The sequence below is a fragment of the Carassius auratus genome, chromosome 8 (genome assembly GCF_003368295.1).
Source record: "Carassius auratus strain Wakin chromosome 8, ASM336829v1, whole genome shotgun sequence".
In the NCBI taxonomy this organism is placed as follows: Eukaryota; Metazoa; Chordata; class Actinopteri; order Cypriniformes; family Cyprinidae; genus Carassius; species Carassius auratus.
The window spans coordinates 20,727,833-20,750,495 of record NC_039250.1 but is presented as its reverse complement, the minus strand read 5'-3'; the positions used below and the strand labels follow the sequence as shown (position 1 = coordinate 20,750,495).

At 36.3% G+C, this 22,663-nt stretch overlaps 2 protein-coding genes across 2 annotated transcripts; both read right to left on the bottom strand.

Annotated features, from left to right (window-relative positions):
• Positions 1 to 1,872: 1,872 nt before the first annotated feature.
• On the bottom strand, positions 1,873 to 12,075 carry LOC113107557 (E3 ubiquitin-protein ligase ARIH2-like). Its single transcript, XM_026270153.1, has 15 exons — positions 11,925 to 12,075; positions 10,042 to 10,473; positions 9,497 to 9,564; positions 8,605 to 8,677; positions 8,017 to 8,158; positions 7,759 to 7,880; positions 6,969 to 7,078; positions 6,765 to 6,882; positions 6,600 to 6,650; positions 4,587 to 4,608; positions 4,350 to 4,501; positions 3,584 to 3,727; positions 2,883 to 2,951; positions 2,673 to 2,780; positions 1,873 to 2,546 (listed from the first exon to the last, which is right to left on the bottom strand). The coding sequence occupies exons 2-15, from the start codon at positions 10,264 to 10,266 to the stop codon at positions 2,475 to 2,477; spliced, it is 1,476 nt and encodes a 491-aa protein (XP_026125938.1). The 5' UTR covers positions 10,267 to 10,473; positions 11,925 to 12,075; the 3' UTR covers positions 1,873 to 2,474.
• Positions 12,076 to 13,002: 927 nt separating this feature from the next.
• LOC113107556 (DNA repair protein complementing XP-C cells) lies at positions 13,003 to 21,601 on the bottom strand. Its single transcript, XM_026270151.1, has 14 exons — positions 21,302 to 21,601; positions 19,873 to 20,130; positions 19,642 to 19,750; positions 19,392 to 19,476; positions 18,567 to 18,724; positions 18,001 to 18,121; positions 17,537 to 17,629; positions 16,691 to 17,446; positions 15,958 to 16,118; positions 15,103 to 15,184; positions 14,858 to 14,989; positions 14,599 to 14,768; positions 13,779 to 13,872; positions 13,003 to 13,576 (listed from the first exon to the last, which is right to left on the bottom strand). Exons 1-14 carry the CDS (start codon positions 21,396 to 21,398, stop codon positions 13,274 to 13,276), a joined length of 2,619 nt encoding a protein of 872 aa, XP_026125936.1. The 5' UTR covers positions 21,399 to 21,601; the 3' UTR covers positions 13,003 to 13,273.
• Positions 21,602 to 22,663: the final 1,062 nt, after the last annotated feature.

Below are 22,663 nucleotides of genomic sequence, written 5' to 3'. Positions count from 1 at the left end.
CAATATGGCCGATCATGATGCAGTTCCTTAAAGAAAGAAAATATACCTTAATGAACAGAAAGAGAGGTGGAGAAAGGGAATAAAAGAAGGAAGAAAAAAGTGTTAGAACTCAGCTTGACTGATTAGATAGAAAGTGTAATTAAATTATCTTGATTTTGCCATTACATTTTGGTGTGTGTGTACTGGTTTTCTGTATATTATGCGGTCCAAATGTCCCCACAGGTATTGTAATAGCAGTCGATTTTGACCTTGTAGGGACATTTATTTGGTCCCGATGAAGAAAAAACAAACATATAAGTCTCACAGAATGAAGTGTTTTAAAATCTAAAATAACTGTGCAGGTATGGTTTAGGTGTAGGGTTAGGGTAAGATACAGTCAAGAGACAGAATAGAAAATACAGTTTGTACAGTAGAAAAACCATTATGCTTATGGCATGAATCCATAACAATAGAAATACCAGTTTAAGAGTGTCGGTGTGTGCACGAGGGAGCAAAATAATGTTAATAATATGCTATAATTTTAAATAGTAAAATACAATGCTAAACAAATTTTGTTGCCTAATAAAAGGATATTATAACAAATGAGATCTTATAATAATAAGTATAAGAACAACTTACTTTAATGTGGTATAATTGACCTTATATCCTACATAAATTGTTATATACAGAACATGGATCTGTTGTAGTGATTTTAAATTGCGACATGCAATAATAAAATGCTTCTTTTAGTAGGCAGTATATTGACAAATACTGTTGTTCAGTGGTGTGATGTCCACCCTGTTATGCCCTGTCCTGTCAACCGCTTCCCCCGTCCACCCTGTTAAAGTTATATATATAAAATAACTTTAAAAAATACTATGCATATCTTTTTTGTATACTTGTAGGGAAATACATTTTAAAATTAAATAATTTAATTAATTAATCAATTAAATTGAACTTTATTTTAAGATGTAATTAAAATTTTAATTAAAACTTGTCTTAGAAACCTTTTTTCAAGATAATGCCTGATTATGAACACTTTGTTAAAATACATTTGAAGGGTAAAAAGAGGGACATTTTAGTTCTTAGAAAATGTAAATATTACACTGTGCATTCAAGACACTTATTAAAGATGGGAATGTCCTGTAACAGGGACATTGCACACATTTGGCCCTTGCTCGTGTGAAGAATTTAATGAAAGATTACTGAATAATAATATCCTGAGCTGGACCAATATATTTTTCTTATAGTGTAAAAAGCTCTTTTTCAGATAAAATTACATCATGGAAATTTAAACGTCTTTTGAAAGAAAGATATCAAGCTGAAATGGCACCAAATAGTAAGAATGACCCATAAAGATTTTTTTTTTGTCCTTTTATTTTAATTTGTATTATAATATAAATATTGACTTCAAATTGCATCTGATCTGTGTGTATGTGCTTGAACTAACTATGAACTAAATCCTTTATGAGACATCATCAAAAGGAAAAGTGGTTTATACAGTACTGCATGTTGCGTTTATTAATTTTCTATAAAGATCAAATGTTTTCTTTAATGGCTGTGGGTTGCCTATTGTAACCATACTTATCCCGATGTATGAACAGTGTAAGTATTGAGATACCTCAAATTCTGTGCAAAAATAAAATGACAAATGTGAGCTTTACTAATATATGACACCTGTAACATTCTGGAGGTGACATGTTAAAAAGTTGTGTGGTAGATAAATATATGTCACTTCAAATGTACTTGTACACTCTCATTCAAAATGTTGGGATCACTATGATTTTTTTTCTTGAAAGAACATACAAATATTACTGACCACAAAATTTTGATTGGTAGTGTAGTGCAAATACATCTTTAACGTGTGTGCACAAGAAAACACAAGAGTCTCTGTCTGGTTTAAAAACTTTCTCTCAGTAACTATTTCTGTACAACCGTTGAAAATTACAGCATCATTTTTTCATCTTTTTTTTCAGTTTTCAGGTTTTTTTTTGTTTTGTTTTTCTCAATGATCTAACTATCAACAGCCATTTCCAAGAAAAAAACATGAGAAGAAAGCAAGAGTGAGAAGGAATGGCGGCAGAAGTTATGGCAGGAGCAATGATGGTGGGGGGTTGGGTGGGTTAGACTGTTTTGGTGGAGTGTTTTGTGTGTGTGTGTGTGCATGTGTAAAGTCAGCTGACATGGGGATGTGAGAATGCAATGTTTGCATGTGTGAATCCTTGGACATAATCATGGCTTTCTCAAACAAAATCCACCAAATAAAGATTAGAAAGCAAAAAACTGACGAACTGGCACTGATGAAGGGAAGAATGAACTAAAGGGAAAAATGGTTTGAAGATGCTATAAATGTGAAAGACAGAAAGGAGATGGACAAAATGTTATAAGATTTAGAGTAGAGTTTTGACAAAAAAAGTGGAGGGGTATCTTTGGAGAGAATGGACCAAGACAGTGGAGAGAAGAGTGAGCTTCATGTGGATTTGATGGACAGATGTTTAGGTGTCGTGGAAATCCTTCAGCAGCGTCCGTCTCTTCTGCTCAGCAATGTGCATCTGATTCTCCAGATCCTATAGAGAGAGAGAGAGTGCGAGAAGAGAAGAGAAAAAATAAAAACGCTTTTTGTTTAGTTTTGGGTTTTTTTAACTCCAGTGTCCATGTTCACAACTTCCTCTTGTTTTTGTATCATCTCTCACCCCTCTATCATTAGCGCTCGGCTCTCCTCTCTCATAACTGTCTGCTCTCTCCACTTTCCATGACAAGTTCTCGATCTCCGCCTCCAGCTGTGCTTGCTGATACTCAAACTACAGGGAATAAAAAAGAAATTTATCCCATTACCAAATACTAATCTCAAAGAGATATTTGACTTTCAGTGAAAGATTCACATATTTAATGCAATAGCTTACCAATTTTTTGCGGGGTCCAGACTCCATGTAGTAGGCATAAGGATAAGTGTACTGCAGTGTGTAACGACACTATGGAGAGAGCAAACAGACAAAGTAAGCGTGTGGAAACACAGACCCTTATGCATCAACATTTGTGCCTGCAGAATATAGCTGCAAGATAAATCAAAATATCAAGAATTGCATTATGTCTTATGTCAATTATCAAGTCGCAAAGGCAATGATTTAATTAAACAAATATATGCTCTGATTGTTTCAGAGTGAAGCATGACACTGTCGTTTGACTTGAGTAGTGTTTTCAGTTTGTTTCACAGTAAATGCAGCTTTGAATCACACAAACTCCATCTCTGAATCTGCTAAGTTTTGCTCGATTAACTTGCATTTGGGAATGCAACATGCGGCAAACATTTTCCCAAATTTATAACAAAGTGCTTATAAACTGGCAGCTATGAAAAAAAGAGGCTTTAAGATTCCCGTAAATTTTTCCACCAAAATAAAAGCTTGAGTGTTTAATGTTTGAAAATATAAAAAATAAGACAGCCATAAATAGTACCAGAAGTTTATATAGTTTTACTTTCAAGTATTGTTTTTTTTTTTTCAAAGCCATATTGATATATAAATTACACATTTGTAAACTGTGTAGCCTTACACTTAAGCAACCCTCAGGAGATCTACTGTGGATTGCAGCTGAATTCTGCCTGTACCTTGGCTAGTAGCTTGGCAGCATTCTGCAGGTACTGCCAGTCAATCCAGGTGCCCAGGTTATTCATAACTCGCTCCTGAATCTTCTCCTGGATCCGCTGGTATGTCTGTGCCTCCAGTTGCATGCTCTTATTGTGGTTCTCCCACTGGACACACACATAATGTACAGATTATGTATCCAACAATTACGTGTCAATGCTGTTTTTAATATGAAAACTGCAACTTCAAATTGATGCATTTCATAAGGCCGTGAAGAAATCTAGAAATGTGTATTATCAGCATAACAGTTGAAGTCAACACCATGTTTTATGATGATATCTCTCAGGGGTAACATGTTAACTGTGAAAAGCAATGCGGCCTCAGTACTGAGCCTTGTGGTACTCCATACTGCACTTGTGATCGATATGATAACTCTTTATTCACTGCTGTGATGAAGGTCAGATAAGTATGATTTGAATCATGCCAATGCATTTCCACTAATGCCAACTGATAAACCCAATGAGATAATAACTCAGTTTCAAATCTAGTGAGTTGTATTGTCGCCATATAGGCAACATCCTAACTGAAAAAGAACACCATATAGGCAGCGACTAGACAACCACCATACAAATGGAATTAGATATTTTTATTAATACTTTGAATAAGTTAACTATAATGTTACTGCCTACTTTTTGGAACAACCTACTTCTCAGGATCACTACTAAGCTCACTCGGTTCATTGCTTTTTCCAAAAGAGATTTATTTATCAATTCATAATTTTTGTCTCACCCTCTCAAAGTAGAACAGGTATTTTTTGAGGGCCTCTCTGGCCTGGGCCTGCTGGCTCTGATTCACGATGTCAGGATTCTCTTTGTAACGACTGCACTCGTAGTACTCACTGCCATGAGTCTTCCAATCTCCCAGACACATCCAGCAGAAATCTACACACAGCCATAACAATGTCATTACAATTAAGAGGGATTTGATGTAATCTTTTTTACCAAAAACCACCGGGAAAAAACATACCATGTTTACACTTTGAACATTGCTGCAAAGAGAGAGAGAGAAAAAATATATTTTCAGTTAAAACATGAATCTTGATTAATTTTTTTTTTTTTTTACTATTTTTAACATACACTATTGTTCAACTTTTTTTCTAGTAGAAATTAATACAGATAGGATGCATTACATTTACTCATTACTCATTTAGCAGACACTTTTATCCAAAGCAACTTACAAATGAGGACAGTGGAAGCAATTGTAAATTGTTGTAAAGTATTAAACTGATCAAAAGTGACAGTAAAGACATTTGTAATTGTATAAAGGATTTATATTTACAAATACATTTTTAAAACATTCAATTCATCAAAGAACATTGAAAAAAAAATTATTGTAATAGATTTCAGAAGAATATTAAGCAGCTTAACTGTTTTCAACATTAATAATAATAAAAAATGTTTTCATAAGCACAAATCAGCATATCATAATGATTTCTTAAGAATCATTTGATGGCTGCTGGAGATTCAGCTTTGCTAGTACAGGAATAATTCACATTTTAAAACAGAAAAACAGTTAAAGTTATAACTTTTTTTTTTTTTATAACTTTGGTGAGCATTCAAGACATTTTAAAAAACACAAGTTCTTACTGGCCTCAAAATTTTGAACAGCAGTATAAATCTTGTGTTTCCCAAAAGCATCGAAGCTTAAGTTGATTGTACAGTAAGGAAAACATTTATTTGATCCCCTGCTGATTTTGTAAGTCTGCCCACTTACAAAGAAATTAAGGATCTGTAATTTTGATCGTAGGTTTATTTTAATGGGTAGAGACAGAACACGGACCCAACAAATTGAGAAAAAAAAACATTATATAAAGGTTAGTGATTGATTTGCATTTCAGTGAGTGAAATAAGTATTTGATTCCCTACCAACCAGCAAGAATTCTGGCTCCCACAGACTGGTTATGTGCCCATGTGGAACACAGATTAGTCCTGCCACTTTAACAAGTTACTCCTAATGTCAGCTCATTAGGTGTACAAGACACCCGTCCACACAATCTGTATCTTCCATTCCAACCTCTGCCACCACCATGGGCTGTCAAAGGATGTCAGAGACAAGATTGTAGAGCTGCACAAAGCTGGAATTGGCAACAAGACCATCAGCAAGAAGCTTGGTAAGAAGGAGACAACTGTTGGTGTGATTATTAGGAAATGGAAGAAATACAAAATAACCATCAATCGGCCTCTGTCTGGAGCTCAGTGCAAGATCTTGCCTCATGGGGTAAGACTGATCATGAGAAAGGTGAAGGATCAGCCCAGAACTACATGGAAGGAGCTTGTTAATGATCTTAAGGCAGTTGGGACCACAGTCACCAAGCAAAACATAAGTAACACACTACGCCCCAATGGACTGAAAACAATGGACTTGCACTCGCAAGGTCCCCCTGCTCAAGAAGGCATATGTACAGGCCCATTTAAAAGTTTGCCAATGAACATCTAAATGATTCAGAGAAAGCTTGGGAGAATGTGCTTCGGTCAGATGAGACCAAAATTAAGCTTTTTTGCCGTGTTTGGAGGGAAAGAAATGCTGACTATGACCCCAAGTACACCAAGCATGGAGGTGGAAACATTATACTTTGGGGCTGTTTCGCAATTTGAATGCATCGAGGGGCAAAAGGACAGGACCATGTACTGTAAAATCTTGAACGAGAACCTTCTTCCCTCAGCCAGAACACTGAAGATCGGTCATGGATAAGTCTTTAAGGATTACAATGACTCAAAACATACGGCCAACACGAGAAGCACACGAAGGTCATGGAGTGGCCTAAACAGCCTCCAGACCTCAATCCTATAGAAAATCTTTGGAGGGAGCTGATTTCAATGGGTCTACGATGTACTTAAGCTTACGATGCTTTTGGGAAATGTAACAAATAAAAGTTAACAAATAAGCTATTCAGGTAGTACTCTCACTCTGACATTCTGGGTAATATATTGAGTGCCCATAAAAGTGTGATGAATGAAAAAGAATGTGCATACTACTCACCATGTGGTTGCACCCTCCATTCTTCTCAATGCAGATATTGCACTTAGGGCACTGTGGGTACAAAATCAAAACATAACGATATTAATATCTTTATTATCAAAATAAATGTACACCTAAGATATATATTTAATGTGACTTTAAATGTATCTGTGTGTGCTTCCTTACGTCTTTAGTGTGTGCACTGATGTAGTTGGCTGTTTCGGAGTCATCTGCACATTTGGTCAGCCATTTGCGGATGGTAGCACAATCTGTGGGTGCGTGGTACATCTGTCTGCACTTAAAACTGAAGACAGACAGACACAGTTAATCCAAACACATGTATCACACCATGAATTGAGTGGTGTGTGCAAGTGTAATTGTGTGTAATACCAGAAGACTTCTTCGCAGAGGCTGCATTGGACTCTACGAGCTCGAGGTTTCTGCACCTGTATAACTATTGGACAGTCAGCACCAGGACACAACTGCAGCTGGAAATGACTCTGGAGACACACAGATACATGAGCAGGTTAAGAGCAATCACAGAGATTTTTGTTCTACAATGTGTCAAAGCTGGAGATGTACTGATATTAGAATTCTGCCAGATACCAATTTTAATGTTATGGCCAAACAAAAAAAAACAATAAAAATATTTAAATGAAATGAAACGAAATAAAGAACTTAACATTTAATAAATACATTTGTGATACAATTTAATAAATACATCTAAAAAAAAGAGGCTTCTTATGCACATCAAGGTTGCATTTATTTAATCAAATACAGTAAAACAGTAATCATGTGAAATATTATTAGCATTTTAAATAACTGCTATCCATTTTAATACATTTTTAAATGTAATTTTAAGCTGAATCTTTCAGCAGCCATTAAATCAGTCTTAAGTGCCACATGATGAACATCATTTTAATATTTCTGTTTAGATTTTTTCACAAATAGAATGCTGAGAACAGGATTAATCTGAAATAGTTGTTTTATGTAAGAACTGACCATTTTTGATCAACTTAATTTAACCCTTGCTAAATAAAAGTACTAATTTCTTTAGACCCAACAACTGAACCACTGAGTGTAATAATTATCTAATATAATAAAATGTTTTATAAAAGCTGTAATAATGGCAGAAAACATAAGGAAAACACATATTGTGCATCCCTTGACAGACACACACCTCCACACAATCCCTGAAGAGGTAGCGTCTGTATTTGTCTTTCAGTTCCTCGCTGGGCAGCAGAGGAAGAACAAAATCATCTGGCATGCGAAGAGAGCAGTCCTGCGCCATGCAGGAGATCTCTACAGACAAACACAATCCACAGAGGAGATCAGATAACAAGCTCACTCTAATCAGCAACACACACTGTACTGCACACAGTCTTAATGCACTCAGTGTGTGTGTGTGTGTGTGTGTGTGTGGTGTGTGCGCACTCACCAACTCCCACGCCATCTTTGACAAGTACAGTGCAGTGCTGCTCCCAGCATGCCTTGCAGAAGGAGTGCTGACAGGGTAGAGAGAGGAGAGTGTCTCTCCGGACCAGCTGCAGACATACCCCACACTGCTGTGACGTCCCGGCCTGAAGACACACGCACATACATGTCAAGAGAAGGAAGTGCAGTAATGATCATTAACGGAATAATGAACGGTTGTCCCAGGCAAACAGGTTTTTCTCTTTCTCACAGCTATGTTGGTTTCATGCCTTTCAAATCACTGTTCCACTTTGTCACATAATAAAATAATTAAATCTGAATCAATATTTCAAGTCCATCATTGATGTGGCAAATAGCTGTGTAAGATGCAGACTACAGTATAGTCAGCTTGTAATTATCATAAAATAACCCCTTTATTGACTACACTGCATGTACACCATACTCCGTGGCATCTGCAATTTATCAAAGAACAGGTTTCATGATGGGAACATTTTTAATTGCCTTGATTAAAATAAATAAAAAATATATACATTTAATTTTACTTCAAATAACTATGTAAAAGACTAAATGAAGGAACATTACAGGAACTCACAGTGAGAGATCGGCAGATGCTTGTGGGCTGAGCATGGGCTTCACATAGCAACTGAGAGGAATTGGACTTACACCTTCAAATACAGAAAAAATATTAACAAAGACAGAAGTAACATCAGGATTTTAGGTTAAACATTATATGAATGCAATGAATATTTTGTTTTTATTTTTTTGTGATTCTTTTAAACTTTTTGCAGTTGATTTGAGAATCCCTGCAGTGATGGATAACATGCACACTAATGTTCAAAAGTTTGGAGTCAGTAAAATATTATGTTATTGTTTTTGAAAGAAATCTCTTATGCTCATAAAGGCTGCGTTTATTTGATCAAAATACAGTGAAAACAGTAATATTTCATAGTTAGATACAATATTAAAATAACCTTTTTCTCTGATATGATTTATTCCTGTGATAGGAAAGCTGAATTTTCAGCAGCTTCATTACTCCAGTCTTCAGTGTCACATTATCCTTCAGAGATCATTCTAATATGCTGACTGCTGCACAAGAAAAATATTATCAATTATGAAAAAAAAAAAATTTGAGCAAACTCTTAATACTTTCAGTATTTTTGGATGAACAAAGTTGAAAAGGATAGAATTTATTTGTAACAAATCTTTTGCAACCTTATAAGTCTTTGCTGTAACTTTTGATCATCTTTATGCGTCCTAGCTGAAAGCATTATTTCTTAAATAATAATAAATAAAAACTCTTACTGACCCCACACATTTGAACAGTAGTCTCTCAGATTTCATGAGTTATTACACAAGAAATACAAAAACATTTAAATCATTTTAAAGGACGTATAGCATATCACACCACTGAAACTATTTAACGCTTCACGGTAACTACCCATAAAAGTGTACAGATTTTGTTTGTGTGTGCTGTATTTAATTACCTTTCGAGTATTTGTGACACTTGCCAGTGAAAATGTACAAGGACCAGTTTGGCTACAGCTGGTGACACCTGAGGGAGAAAAAAACATCTCTCTGTACTGACAGACTAAACTCCATGAACTCAAGAGAGGAAAACCAAGGTCTAGCTCGGATCAAGGAAACAGAACCGGAGCACACAACGTTTTTAATAATTTATTAATAAAAACCGACTAATGTTTCGACGCTCATGCATCGTCTTCTTCTTCGGACTCTGAAGAAGACGATGCATGAGCGTCGAAACATTAGTCAGTTTTTATTAATAAATTATTAAAAACGTTGTGTGCTCTGGTTCTGTTTCCTTGGTCCGAGCTAGACCTTGGTTTTCCTCTCTTGAATATTGTGTCCTGTTCTGTGAGCACCAACCAGGCTGAAGCGCAAGTGACTCCCTTCTATAAACTCCATGAACTGTCTGAACAGTTTATAGTTTGAAAAGATACACAAATACACAGCTAAATATTGTCAGCCAATAATTAATCTGCTAAACGTTGTCACTCATTCGGTCCCTCACCTTTAGGGCACTAGCTACATTGTTGACTTGTTCAGTTAGTACCCTCTGGCTCTCCCTGTACGTCAAGCAATTGAATTGGTATTCTTCTGGGTCAAACGGTTCTTCTATCGCCACGTCATCATCAATTCCATCATAATAATCAGGGATGTCACCCTCTCCGGCGTCTTCGTCATCTTCGATTTCCTCGTTACTGTCTGAGGCTTGGCTACTCATATCCACAGACATAGCCCTCTGGGCCCGACGGTTCCCTGACTGAAAGTTGCTCTCCACCAATCAGCAGCTACTGAGCTGCTCCTCTCCACCTCCAACTGTTCCGAGAATCCCAGGGGGCCCTTTGGCTTTTAGCAGCACCGAAAAAAGCAGAAGAAATCACACTCCCCGTCACTCATGAGGAACCGGAGCAAGGGATGAGCTCAGACAGAGAAAAAAATACTGAAAGAGAGAAGAAAAACACATTAGTTGGTATCAGTCCTTCATACGTTGTGAGATTGTGCATTTCATTATTTTAAAGGATATTTAGCCTAAAAGCTTATACTCAAAATTAGTTGTTGACAAATATAAATTGTCTATACATTTCTTTACAAAGCTACAATTCTTATTTTCCATTTTAAAAATGGACCATCATGAAGGAATTTATTTTGAGATGATGACTCTACCTTTCCTACTAATTACACAGCTCTTTAATAAATACATGAATAGACACAAAATATTGATTTGAGTTTAAATGATTACAATATGTGAGAAGAAAGACTACTGTATTTGGAACTTGTGAAGAGTCTCTGATTGGTGGAGATTCTTCATGTAGATTATATATATATATATATATATATATAAATAATGTGGTCAGACGGCTTCAACAAAACAATATACTTTTAATTTACAACCTCACGGCAGATCTTGTCTTTAATTAAATTTAAATGACAAATTATTGTTCAAAATTCATTCTCTCTTCAAAAAACATAATGGGATTTTATTTCAGGTCTGTTAGTATTTACTAAGTCCAGTATTTACAGATCAACACACCTTGAAAAACTCTCTGAAGGTTGTACTTGTAGATGTTTGTCTCGGTTTTACCAGCGGCCAAGCATCTCTTTGAGCGAAAGACAATCATAACCTCACATGCAGAGCGGCTTAGCGTTCCGTTTTAACGGATTAACGTTACAAGGTGTACTGACAGTCCAACCGGACAGCAGGAGCAGGTGAGGCCGCGTGACCGCGCGCCTGATGATCACAGAGATCAGAGCTCCTGCTGATGTGATGACAGTCACCAATTCAATCGAATAAACATTTGGTGCAACCGTCCAGTCCGGTTCGGACCCCCACAGTCATGGGACGACATGAAGGTACAACGCATTCGCGCACCGTCTATCCCTAGCATTCCAGCAGGGCTATAAAAAGAGCACGACTTAGAGTGCCGTGCATAATATCACGCTCAGCTGGGTCACGGATCATGGTTTAAGTGCGTAGGGTTGATCAAGGACTGCAGACTCACGGTACTGACAGTGCTGGTTCTGCTTTGTTTACTCCGTGTGAATCGGACCGCAGCAGCTGTTGCTCCTCTCTAGATCAGCAGCACATATGTATGTTACAGCAGCGCGATCGATGCGCAGAGTCTCTCTTTCCCGCTTTATCCCTCGGAACATCTATCGTTTCACTACGCATATCCCGCAGTTTAAAGTGCACATAGTCCAACTAAACTTGTTTGAGTGAATGCAAGGGGTATTTTGGTGTCTGCTTTAAGGGCTTTATTTGCAATCATCCGCCAGCGCACACTCCAGCTCGGGGATTCGTATGTAAACAAGGCCGTTTTGGTTCGCTCGCCAAAGCCGCTGCACTGATCGTTCAAAGCCCCCCGTCGCACCCAACATACTGAAATTACTCACCTCCCGGACCGACACAGGCCACACTTCGAGACAGGCTGAAGAGAGATATTGGGACAAAGATCCAAGCAGTTCGCTTAGATAAGTCTTAGCAGAGCTGAAGATCGGAAGTACGGGGGGGATTCTAGAGCGGCGTCACTTCCGTGTCCGAGCGCGAGGCTGTTTTTTTGTGTCTATTTTTCATTTACTGTCTATGGTTTTCAGCTCCGTTAGTGAGGAGGTGCCCCACAAACACACACACAATCACTTATACTCAAAACTGACATACATACTCGAACGCTCGTGCAAATGTAGGTCAACAAAACAAAGGCAAACAAAGAAAAGCGCAAGTTCATGGTCTAAAAACCTTTATCGAATAAAGATAAAAACAAAAACGGAATATAAAGTAATAATTAAAATGTGTTATTTTGTGTATTTCAGACTTAAGTTAAGAAAAATAACTTTTGGCACATATATGTATATAAAGTCAAAGTGCCTTTTGGATGTACACTACACGCATATTTGAACATGGAGATTCTTTGCTATGATGGAATTAAAGCCTATAAGCTTTTTAATATATAAAAAAGGGATTTGGCCTTCAATATGACATGCTCAAAGATTGAATTCCATACAGTACTCCTTCTGTAATATCATGGTCAGAAAATGTAAAAGTAGCATTTCTGCTACAAATAATTTACTCAAACTTCCTGTTTCAATAGGAAATGTAAATCCAGGAAATTAACTATTTGGGTATTTAATGCTTTGCAAGCATTTTTTTTTTCCTTTTTTTTTAAATGGATGTTTTAGATGGATGTCAGTGATTCAAAATCCAATCATCAATTGCTGGATAGATCCGCAACCAGCCCATTAGACCCTGATGTACATCACGATTTGGATGAGAAGATCTATCGTTCTTTCTCTTTCATTGCACCTTTAATATTACTTACTAAAGTTGCATGAAACTTCAAGATCATTTAAAAATCATGAATGATGTGCTGCTGTTTTCCAATTCATTGCCAAAAGTACTTTTCTGTGACTGACCAGGTGCCACTTAGAAAGAGTGAATGACTTTCTGGATCTCATAGTTGACAGACACAAAAACTCCAGCAAACCAGATGTTTTATTTGCATGTTTTTTTTTTTCAATACCATGTTCTATAAAAAATATGTATTTTGATACAAAAACAAATGTACAGTCTGAAAACATAAATGCGTGATATTTTCAAAATTCCCTGCATATGGAGCTATTGCAGTTATAAAATGTTGGGTACAGTGATGTAGATCTAAGAGATACACAGACAATACAAGCTTATAAATGCAGAAAAACATTTAAAAGGAGGATAAGAAATGTGAAATAATAACGGGCCGATTTAGTCAAACTTTTTCAAAAGGGAAGAGATGTTTCTGCTCTCCACGTTTTTCTCGTTTAGTTACACGCCTTACAATCTTTTCCTCTTGTTCCTCTTGTCTGTTCTGTGGCCATGAACTAGTCAGAGAGGGTGGAGCTGTCTGAGCCCCGCCCTCTTCCTCCTCATCTGAGGACAGGCCTTCTTTTTCTTGCTTAAGCCCCGCCCCTGATGCCAGCCCCTGCTGCCCATAGCGACGCTTCAGCCTCTCTTTTATCAACAGGCCTTTGACCAGTAGTGTCCAGTTAGCCACCACGCGCTTTTCACGTTTCTGTTAAAAGATTCAACAATAATATTTACAAAACGCAAATTGTTCACTCTAAAATCAAAAGTACTATTTTCTAGACAAAATATTTCTTCAGTGTTATGTAAAGTTGACACATTTTTGTAAAAATTTAGTTTTTCAGATGGCGATGCTGTTGTGAAAAACAACATTATTTACAAAGAAAGAACTTCAAAAAATCCACACACACCTCTTGTTCTTTCTTTTGCTGGATATCTTGCTCATTTTCCCAAGCTTCTTTTAGGATTTCTTGGTGTTCTTCACAGACGATATAGCCATCGTTACTGAAATATATTGAGCCAATTAAATTACAGAACACACCTTCAAACATTTATATGCACACTATTTATGCACATTATACTCTTGTTTTATTTACTATGTATAAAATCAATGGAACAAGCACTGGTCATTTCTTACAGAATGAGAAACACTGAGGGGCCTTTTACAAGAAAACGTTTTCAGCCATTAATGGGAAACTTATGTGTTTTGACTGTTCGTTTACACGACAACAGTGTCTGGGGGACTGAAAACTCATATTTTTGAAAACTGGTTTAAAAGTGCAAGTTTTTGAAAATTGCACTGTTATTGTTTCCATGTAAACACCCAATATGGGAATATTTGAAAACGTGACGTCGTACGCGTGCATAGTTTGTGTTGACTTTAAAGGCAAGCGCGAACAAACATACACAACAACGGCGGAGTACATGGTACTGTTGTTGCTGCTCAAGAGGCCATTTTTTGGCCATTTTCGTCAGTTTTCGCTGATATGTGTAAACGCAAATTGTGTTGAAAACGTTGTTGTGTATACGTGAAACTTTATAAAAACGCAAGGGAAAAACATACAGTTTTTGACTATATCCTTGTTGTGGAAACGTAGCCAGAATGTGAAACTGCTGTGGAATGTGACAGTCATGGCTGGACAAAATGTGTACGTCGAAAAAGATAGCTTTCATCGTATTCCACCAGGTTAGGACATATTAGCACAAACACCTGAAGGTACTCAAACTTACACTGCATGTGCAAATCCACAATGGTAGTCAAAACCCGTCACTGCTGTAGCACAATCTATGTTCAGTTTTCGAGCCACTCTGTGCAGATTTGGCAAACGCAGGTGAACACATCCTACTGGTAACATGCATGACTTAAACATGTACACGTTCCCGAACTCATTACGTGGTATCTGAAACATACAAACACATAAGTTCAGATCAGCACTCCAGGAAATATGCAAATAAGTTTATTATTTTTATGAAAATAATTTGAACTCACTTTGCCATCAACTGCAATCGGAGGCTGGTACTCTTCAGTTTGCCAGACTCCAAAAAGAGGCAGATCTTTGACATCTTTCTGCTCGGACATCATCCTGGCTTTACGAGAACGGTTGGAAAAACCAAGCACCATCTGACAGACATTAACTTAAAAAAATCAGCTTTAAAAAAAACGTTGTGTCATTTATTAAAAAAAAGGTCAAATACACATGAAAAAAAACATTTTAAATCATGACCAGAACAGACCTTGTATGGCTCCTCTCCCAGTCGAACGGTTCTTGCTTCCTTCAGCCAGGTATCTCTAGAATGAAGCGTGTGCACACAGTCTCTGAAAGTAAATCATAACATCATAAACACAAATGGCTTGCATTTGTATTTGTTCAAACATCTCAGATTTAAGGATGGTTTTTACTGTATTGAATTTTTTTTTGTAATTTAAATAATGCTAAAATGTAATAAAATATAAATATTGGATAAAACTAACTTTAAAAAAACTAAAATGAAATTTAGAAATGTTGCCTTGGCAACTAACTCAATTTAATAAGTTTAAACTTAAGTGCTAAAATTCTACAAAAATTACAAGAACAACAACAACAAAAAAGACTAAATAAAAAATGTAAACAAACTAAAAAAAGAAAATGTTCAATAAAAATAAAATATAATCCAAAATATTGATAAATAATATGGTAGTACATAAATAATACTAAAATAACACTGACCTAGATAATCTTAATAAATACTATAAAAGTTATGTGTTAAATGTAACCTTTAGCAAATCCTAAACTCAATATCAATACAGTACTCAATATTATGATGCCTAAATTGACTTAAATCATTTAAAATGTTTTAGTTTCAGATTTGAATGTTTTATTTTTAATTACTTGAGATGAAATGGAATAGAGTTTAATATCAGCCATTTACTGTTTTTTTGATCATAACATGAAAATAATTAGCGATTTATCTGCTATAATATCTTTTTCAAATCAAACAGTTTTTGTAAAGCAGATTTACACAGGAATATTCATCCATCTTTAAAGCTGTGCATTATAACGTTGTGATGCCATATATTCCCTTGTAGCATACAAAGTATAAAGAGTTTACCGTGAATAGACTGGCTCTCCTCTGCAGTACCCCAGGACAGCGGCTGTAGAGGGGTAGATGGCCTCGTATTTTAGCAGGTGCCTCTTTAGTGCGTACAGTGGATGGTTCTTGTATTCTGAGACGGATGTCGGCAAGGGCTTGTCCAATAACTTTGCCTGCATCTGTGGATCAGGAGCACAGGTGAGACATACAGTACACGTCACGTGTGATATAGATACATTAATGTTTACACTATCATTCAAAAGTTTAGGGTCAGTAGGTTGACGAAAAATTATTATGGTTACCAAGGCTGCATTTATTTGATTTATTAAAAGATAAATAAAGTAAAAATAGTAATACTGTGAAATATATTTACAATTTAAAATAACTGTTTTCATTTTCAATACGTTAAAAAATGTTATTTATTCTTATGAGGGCAAAGCTGAATTTTACTGAGCATACTGATTTGGTGTTCGAAACATTTCTTAATAACACATAAAAATCAATGCTAAAAACAGTCATGCGGGTTACAAATTCTGTGATTACTTTGATATACTGTTAAGGATTCTTTGATGCATAAAAATAAATATAAATATAATAAATATATTTATATATATATTTAAATAAATATATTTTTGTGACATGGACAATGTCTTTTGTTTTCCATTTCCTTTTGATCAGTTTAATATGTACTTACGGAATAAAAGTATTATTTCTGACTCCAAACTTATGAAGAGAACTGTATCACACATACCTCCTGATCCTCCTTCTGTCCTCTTTCAGCATCTGGAGACTTGTAGAGCTCCATGGTCTCCTCCCACCATTCTGAGTCGACCCGTCTTCGGCGTGATGATGTCAGCCACGTGGGGTCATACCTGCTGCTAAGATCTTTCAGGTACCCTTCGTCATCAACAGCCACCACGTAAGTGATTGGCTGAGTGGCCTGATGGGAGCAGAGCTGCGGCTGGCCAACACCTTGATCCACATCAACACACACCCACTTCCCTGTACTTTCCAAATAAACCTCCAACCACTCATCCGCGCCTTTCTCCTCCTTTCTTTTACGTCGTTGTTTCTTCACCGGTTTCTCTTCCTCTTCTTCATCCTCTTCACTTTCCTCCTCTTGTTTGACCTCGCTCGACCTCCGAGGAGCCCGACCTTTTCCTTTCACCTTTGACTTTCTGCATACTTTCATAGCCCCATCAGAGTCTTCACTGTCGTCCTCATTGGTTGGTTGAAAGTCTTCCTCACTCTGCTTCTCCTCTTCCTCGCTGCTGACTTCTTTGTATGACACTTTTGAAGCTATACTTCTTCTTCGGCTGTTTTTGGGTTTCTGTACCGCCGCAGCCTCTTTCTCTCCTCCTTCCTCTTTCGTTTTCTTTCTCTTTCCACCTCTTCCCTCTTTTACTGCAGCATTATGGGCTGATGATGGGCGTTTGGTTCCAGGAGATATCTTGGGCTTCTCAGACTCATCTTTTTCTGGAGAGCTCTTGGTAGGTGTGGTCTTGTTCTAAAAACAATAAACATGCACAAGCCATTAAAAATACAAAGCAAGAATTTGTACAAAAGAAAAATGTATATAATAATAACTCAAAGTCACCTTGCTAGCAGGTGGTGGCTTCAGAGGAAGGGGTTGCAGTGACAGCACCAATCGACAGAAGAGTCGCAGTGACCGCAACACCATTAAGAACAGCTACAGGAAGTGACATCACAGATCAGAACCGAACTTAAAAATGAAAAACATTACACTTCCATTCAAAGGTTTGGTGTCAGTAAGATTTTATTTAAAGAAATAGTTTTATTCAGCAATGGAGCATTAGATTTTTAAAAAAAATGACTTTCTTTTGAGTCCTGAAAAAAACTTTCTTGAAAAATATTAGTCAATATTTGAAGTGGATCAAAAGCTTTCATCAAAGTTGTCCTAAAACCTAAAACTAAAATGTGTTCTTGATTAACTTTTTTGATCCATTTCAAATTTTGACTACTGTAACAATAAAGTGTAACAATATTTCATGTTATATATATATATATGCAGCCTGTCAAAGTAAGTGAGATCTCCCTCACATAGGTCATCTCCTCATGGTCCCTGGCTGATAAACAGCCAATTCGCCTTTCCAGCACCGCGCTCAACTCCACCCCCTTCTCCTCAGGTAAGGCAGGGTTTAATGTGAATGTCATTTGAAACCTGGCCAAGGTCACGCCACAAAAAAATGATTAATTTACACACAATAAAGAGATCATCAATACCCCATTTGCATAAAGCACAGGAATACTTGATTGATTGTTGACTTTTGAGACATTTTTGTGGTTTGTAAATTGCGAACCGCATGATACTCACCCTCATCTGGTTCCAAACCTGTATGATGATTTTTTTTTCTTTGGAACACAAAAGAATATATTTTGAAAAACGTTGGTAACCAAACAACAGTGAAGCCCAGTGACTTCCATTTCATTGACATATAACGAGGCATTTCTCATAATATCTTCTTTTATATTCCACAGAAGAAAAATATCATACACTTTTGGAACATCACGAGGATAAGTTAATATTGACAGAATGTTTATTTTTGGGTGGAAGATCTCTTTAACAGAACAAGTGGAATAGATTTAAGAAGACAAACCAGGCGTACCATTTGAGAAGCCCCTCCAGGAAGCCACTGTTTATGCGTTTTGTGGCAACTGAGGTAAAGTGGGCAGGCAGTATTGACAAAACAATAGCCAACAGGTCAGGCTCACAGCACAGTCTGCTTCGGAATAAACCGCCTGCCAACAAGCAGAGAAGGTGAACCTGTTTGACAGAGTAAATAAGAAATCAAACACCAGTACAATAAAAGCAATAAAATATGACCAAAAAACTAAGATTGAAGAATATAACATATTATTGCAATAAACACAGATAGAATATATTTTTAGATATTGTTATACTTTATTATTTAAATGTTTGGGATCACCAAGACCTTTTTATAGAAATGACTCATTTTATTCAGAAAAATCTGTAATTACAAAATTTGGCAGTAAAGTCTTCACATGATGAAAAATCCATTTAAAAAAATGCTGTTCTTTTGGACTTTCTATTAATCAAAGAATACCGAAAACGTATCACAGTTTTCACAAAAATATCAAAGAGTACAGCTGTTTTTAACAAAATAATAAGGAATGATTTCTGAAGCATCATGTGACAATGAAGACTGGAGTAATGACTGCTGGAAATTCACAGGAGTTAATTAAATTTTGTAATTTGTAATAATAATAAAATAATGTTATCTGTATAGATTTAAATTAAATGTAACCTTGGTGAGCATAAAATACTTCTAAAAACTTTAACAGACCCCAAACCTTTGAATATTAGTATGTGTATATATATATAGTTGATTTTGCTGGAGATAAAAACTACAACAGAAACACACACACACACACACACACACACACACACACACACACACACACACACACACCTTGTGGGTATCCACCAGCAGTTCCTTGTTAAATCGTTTCATCATTCGACGAAGGTAGGTTTCAAACTCTGCTTTCCTTTTCTCCCTGGAAACAGTTGTCATGGTGTTATGATTTTCCTTCTTATCTGTCTGACCATCACCGCTCCTCTCATGAATGCGACTGCAACTATCTTGTGGGCATTTACCACATTAAAGAATTTCATCACTTGGCAATCTGCCCCTTGTTAAACTCTCGATCACAAACACTCACTTCCTCTGCCTCTTGCGAACCATGTCTGGAGTCTCGATCTCAATCTCCACAGGTTTTGACACAACTGCTAGTTCAGCTGAGTCCACAGGACCCAGCGGTTCTGTCATTTCTGAGAAAACACACCGTTCAAACCAGCCACACAGTCAGTGTAAAAGACATGACAGCACAGAGGAAAGTTACTCAATCTAAACACATGTCTGATTACTAATGATTCACAAAAACACTATGTACCTTCCACTTCCTCCCAGTCGTCCTCATCCTCACTCTCTTCCTCATCTTCTTTGACTTGTTTTGATGGTGGTGAGTGTTCACTGAGCATGGGGCTCATCTCCTCAGCGTGGTCACTCATTTCCTCTGGCTCTTCGGTTTTCACTTCACTGTCCTGGAAGTATTTGCTTGTTGTCTCATCAGAGGAATCTCTGATCTTTCTGGATGCACGAGATGCCACCCTGGAGTTTTTGCGGTTGTTTTTGTCCACCATACTTTTTTCTGAAACAAACAAACAAACAAACAGGTCATGGATCACAGCATAATAAAGATGTACTACAGTGCAGACAGCAGATCATTCACTTATGTAGAATAATTACTCTTTCATTATTATTATTATTGTGTTTTTTTTTTCAATTGACAGTTTTCAACAGTATGAAATAAATCTCTATATAGTTTAGTGGGAAATGAAAATAATCTGTTTATATAAAATATTTAATAAAAAATATTAAAGTATTATATATATATGCACACATAATATTTTTCTAATTTGTATCTGTGTTAAAGACTAAACGATAAAACTAAACCATAAGACAATACATTTACTAGAATTAATATAAACATTGACTGGAATAAAACAAATGATATATATTAACTTATCTCTCCTGGCTAGTTGCAAGGCAATATTTCTCAGTTTAATTAAGTTTAACTTGATGTACTAAAATAACTAAAACTGAAATTAAAATAAAAACTACATATATTTTTGTTTAAAACTACTAGCCACTACAGCTACTTAAAAAGACACAACTAAATTCCTAAATCTGATACAGAATGTATCTAAAATTACAATGAAAATGGATGTTTAAAATTAAAAACCTGATTCAAAATATGAAGAAAATATGAAATTGTCTATTATTAATTGTCTAATACACACACACACACACACACACACACACACACACACACACACACACACATATATATATATATATATATATATATATATATATAGGAAAGGGTTATGTCACAATAGGAAGAACATTTTTGGGGGGTCAGTCATTAAAAAGTCTGAGGACCTCTGGGACAGAGTACTCAAATCCACTCTAAAGTGCCCAAATCACACATCTGATCCCAAATATGTACGCTGGACACGCCCCCATACACTCATCAATCATACATTGATGGAACATTCATTGAACTGGAGAGGGGCTGTTTTGTGTTTTCGTTTAAGTGCACCAGTTAAGAACAAGCTACACAAGAGAACTCAAGCGAGAGTCTCTGCACACCTGCACACTGCAGCTGTCTGCATCCACTGCGCTACATCTGAACTATTACAGTTCATTCATTTAACATTGACTGTTCAACTGCAAAGCTGCATTTTAACTCAGCGACTAGTTTTGACTCTAGGTTTGATCATCAGCCAGACGAAGTTCATTTTTTGCAGTATAGATACCTTTAGTTGTTCGTGTTTTGGATGCTGGTCTGTTCTTTGCAATCTGCTTCGGTTTCTTTGTGTCGGTTTTCTGCTGTGTCTCTTTTCTCTTTGCCATTCTGCCACTGCTGAGAGATCGCGGATAGTTTCAGGATAAATTAACTCTGGTGTATTCAGAGAAACGGAGAGACCTGCGTTACACGTTAACTTATGTAATGTAACCTACAGACCCCTGTTACCCAACACAATCACTTCCCACCTTTCATAACACCGAAAAGAGTGCACTTTGCCTGCAGGAGATCAGAGCTTACGTCATATCCGCCTGAGTTGACTGGGTAATGTGAGGATTTAAACGCTAGGAGGCGTTCTTGCACAAGCTTCTTTTGCTGTCAGCAAGGTGATAATCATAACACATATTATATTATATTATATTATATTATATTATATTATATTATATTATATTATATTATATTATATTATATTATATTATATTATATATCATAAGACTAGATTAGATCATATATTTAGGTTGATAATGATTACCTAGTTCTAGTAGTTGATAATGATAGCCTAGTTCTGATTACACCAATAATTCAGCTAAATATGATAATTGTTTATTAATGTAATCAGAATTAGCTTGAACTAATATTTGGGTAATAGTAATTATCATTTATATTTAAACACGTAGGTGTGTATAAGTTGATAATAATAACTGTCATGCAAAACAACTCATCATGTAGCCTACTGTAATGTGAAAAATAATAACCTGTATTTAATGCTAATTTTAATTTTAAAAAATGTTGTTGCAGTACAGTAATAAGAATTTATCACTTTGAGAATGTAAATTACAAGTAAATTTTGAAGTAAAACATTTGGACACATTGGAGTAGACATTTCGTACTGTGATAAAGGTTGTTGTTTTTTTAACACAAACCTGTTAAATGGATCAATAAATGAACACACATAGACAACTGTAAAGTTATTATTTTATTACTTGACAGTTTCCCATTAAGTTTAAGATCTGAGGCCTGATGAGCACATGAGGAGACACAGGGAAGTGTGGGCTATTTTAAATATATACATATGATCACATTAATGATGTGTTGTGAAGGGCCTACTTGTAATCTATAGCACTGTAAAGAAGTGATAATATAAAACTGTGTGCTTCTTTATATTCAAAACTGATGCAGTTTGAATTATATAGGACATTAACCTCATTCAGTCAAGTTCATTAACGTTTGGGCTTGTGTTTAGGTGTGTGTGTAAAACAGCTGTTTTAGCGTCACTTGGCAGCAGATGTCCAGCCAGTGTGTGTGTGTGTGTGTGTGTGTGTGTGCGCGCCAGTGTGAGACTTCAGAGAACCGTCTGTGGACTTGATTGGCA